Source organism: Mustelus asterias, unplaced genomic scaffold, assembly GCF_964213995.1.
Source record: "Mustelus asterias unplaced genomic scaffold, sMusAst1.hap1.1 HAP1_SCAFFOLD_1832, whole genome shotgun sequence".
Classification (NCBI taxonomy): domain Eukaryota; kingdom Metazoa; phylum Chordata; class Chondrichthyes; order Carcharhiniformes; family Triakidae; genus Mustelus; species Mustelus asterias.
The window spans coordinates 5,001-6,548 of NW_027591777.1; the positions used below are offsets into that span (position 1 = coordinate 5,001).

The 1,548-nt window shown below is 60.8% G+C and overlaps 1 protein-coding gene across 1 annotated transcript; it reads left to right on the forward strand.

Annotated features, from left to right (window-relative positions):
• Nucleotides 1-350: 350 nt before the first annotated feature.
• LOC144488743 (beta-1,3-galactosyltransferase 5-like) lies at nt 351-1,325 on the forward strand (the record flags this gene model as incomplete). The annotated part of the gene is made up of 1 exon (XM_078206844.1): nt 351-1,325. A coding segment is annotated over one exon (975 nt), but the record flags the coding sequence as incomplete, so codon positions are not given.
• Nucleotides 1,326-1,548: the final 223 nt, after the last annotated feature.

Here is a 1,548-nt window from a genome sequence, read left to right on the forward strand (position 1 = left end):
GAGGGGAGAAAACTGGGGAGACCGACAGCGGGTTTGAGAAGCTTCGCTGTTTGTTGGCTCCCACAGTCTCGGTGAGGGTGTGAAGGGGCCCCAGAGTTGGAGTGTGTGGGGAGGAGGGGCGTGGATTAAGACGTTCAAACATTTATTGAGAAGGGAGGGGATAGTGTCTTCAGGAGGTCCCAGAGTTTGGGGAGATGTTAAGATCAGCCATGATGGTGATGACTGGTGGGGTAGTCTGGAAGGGCCGAATGGCCGCCTCCAGCTCCTATCTTTCTATGAGAGGGGGAGGGTGTTGTATCCAGTCTGCCTCCTGTTTAATTTTTCCCTCCTCCCCCTTTTCCCTCCACCAGATGTTTCCCAAGAGGCTGAACTCCCTCCTCCGCTGCCTGCTCCCAGTCTCGGCTCTGCTCCTCCTCTTTTCCCGATGGATCCGCCACTGCCCGCCTCTTCCGCGGATCCTCGCCGGGGACGGTCCGCGCCCCGGGACGGAGTGGGTGGAGCCGGCCCCTCCCGGCTCCCTCCTGGCCGTCCCAGATTCCCGGTGCGAGGCGGACCCCCCCTTCCTGGTGCTGCTGGTGACCTCGCGGCCGGAGGGCGCGTCGGAGCGGGCCGCCATCCGGGCCACCTGGGGGGCGGAGCGGCGCGTCGCCGGCCGGCGCGTCTGCGCTTTCTTCCTGCTGGGCTACGCGGCCGGCTCCCAGCGGAGGATCCGGCGCGAGATCCGCTCCCACCGGGACATCATCCAGGGCAACTTCACCGATGCTTACCACAACCTGACGCGCAAGGTGCTGATGGGGCTGGGCTGGGTCCACCGACTCTGCTCCGGGGCGAGGTTCGTGATGAAGACGGACTCGGACATGTTCGTCAACACCTTCTACCTGACCCACCTCCTGGAGGGCAAAGCGGACACGGGCTTCTTCAGCGGGCAACTCATGCACGACATTCGGCCCATCAAGGACAAGTCCAGCAAGTGGTACGTCAGCGAGGAGGAGTTCGCCCTGCCGGAGTACCCGCACTATTGCTCCGGGACCGGCTACGTCCTCTCCGCCGACCTGGCCGGGAAGATCTGGGACATATCCAGCAGCGTCCCGCTCCTCAGACTGGAAGACGCCTACATGGGTCTCTGCCTATCCAAGCTGGAGGTCTCCCCGGTCACGATGAGCTCCCGGCGAGTGTTCTTCACCCGCAAGGTCCCCTTCACAGTTTGCCGCTATCGCACCCTGGTCACGTCACACAGAGTAAGCCCGGCCGAGTTACGCAGCTACTGGAGAGCCCTGGAAGAGGCCAGGAATAGCCAGTGTCCTCTGCACGCTTCCGGGGAATGAGCCAGGCTGCGGAACAGTGGGCGGAGGGTGGAGGGAGGGAGGGAGGGAGGGGATTCAAACATCTTCCTCTCCCATAACCCACCCCTCCCAAATGTGCTTGCTTGGTAATCCCTCTCTGAATGGGAACCAAGCTTGATTATTCACAATCTGATTCCTCACAATCTCCAATAAACTCGTATAATTATCAAACACAATTTAAACTCAATTCAATACCAATGATAGA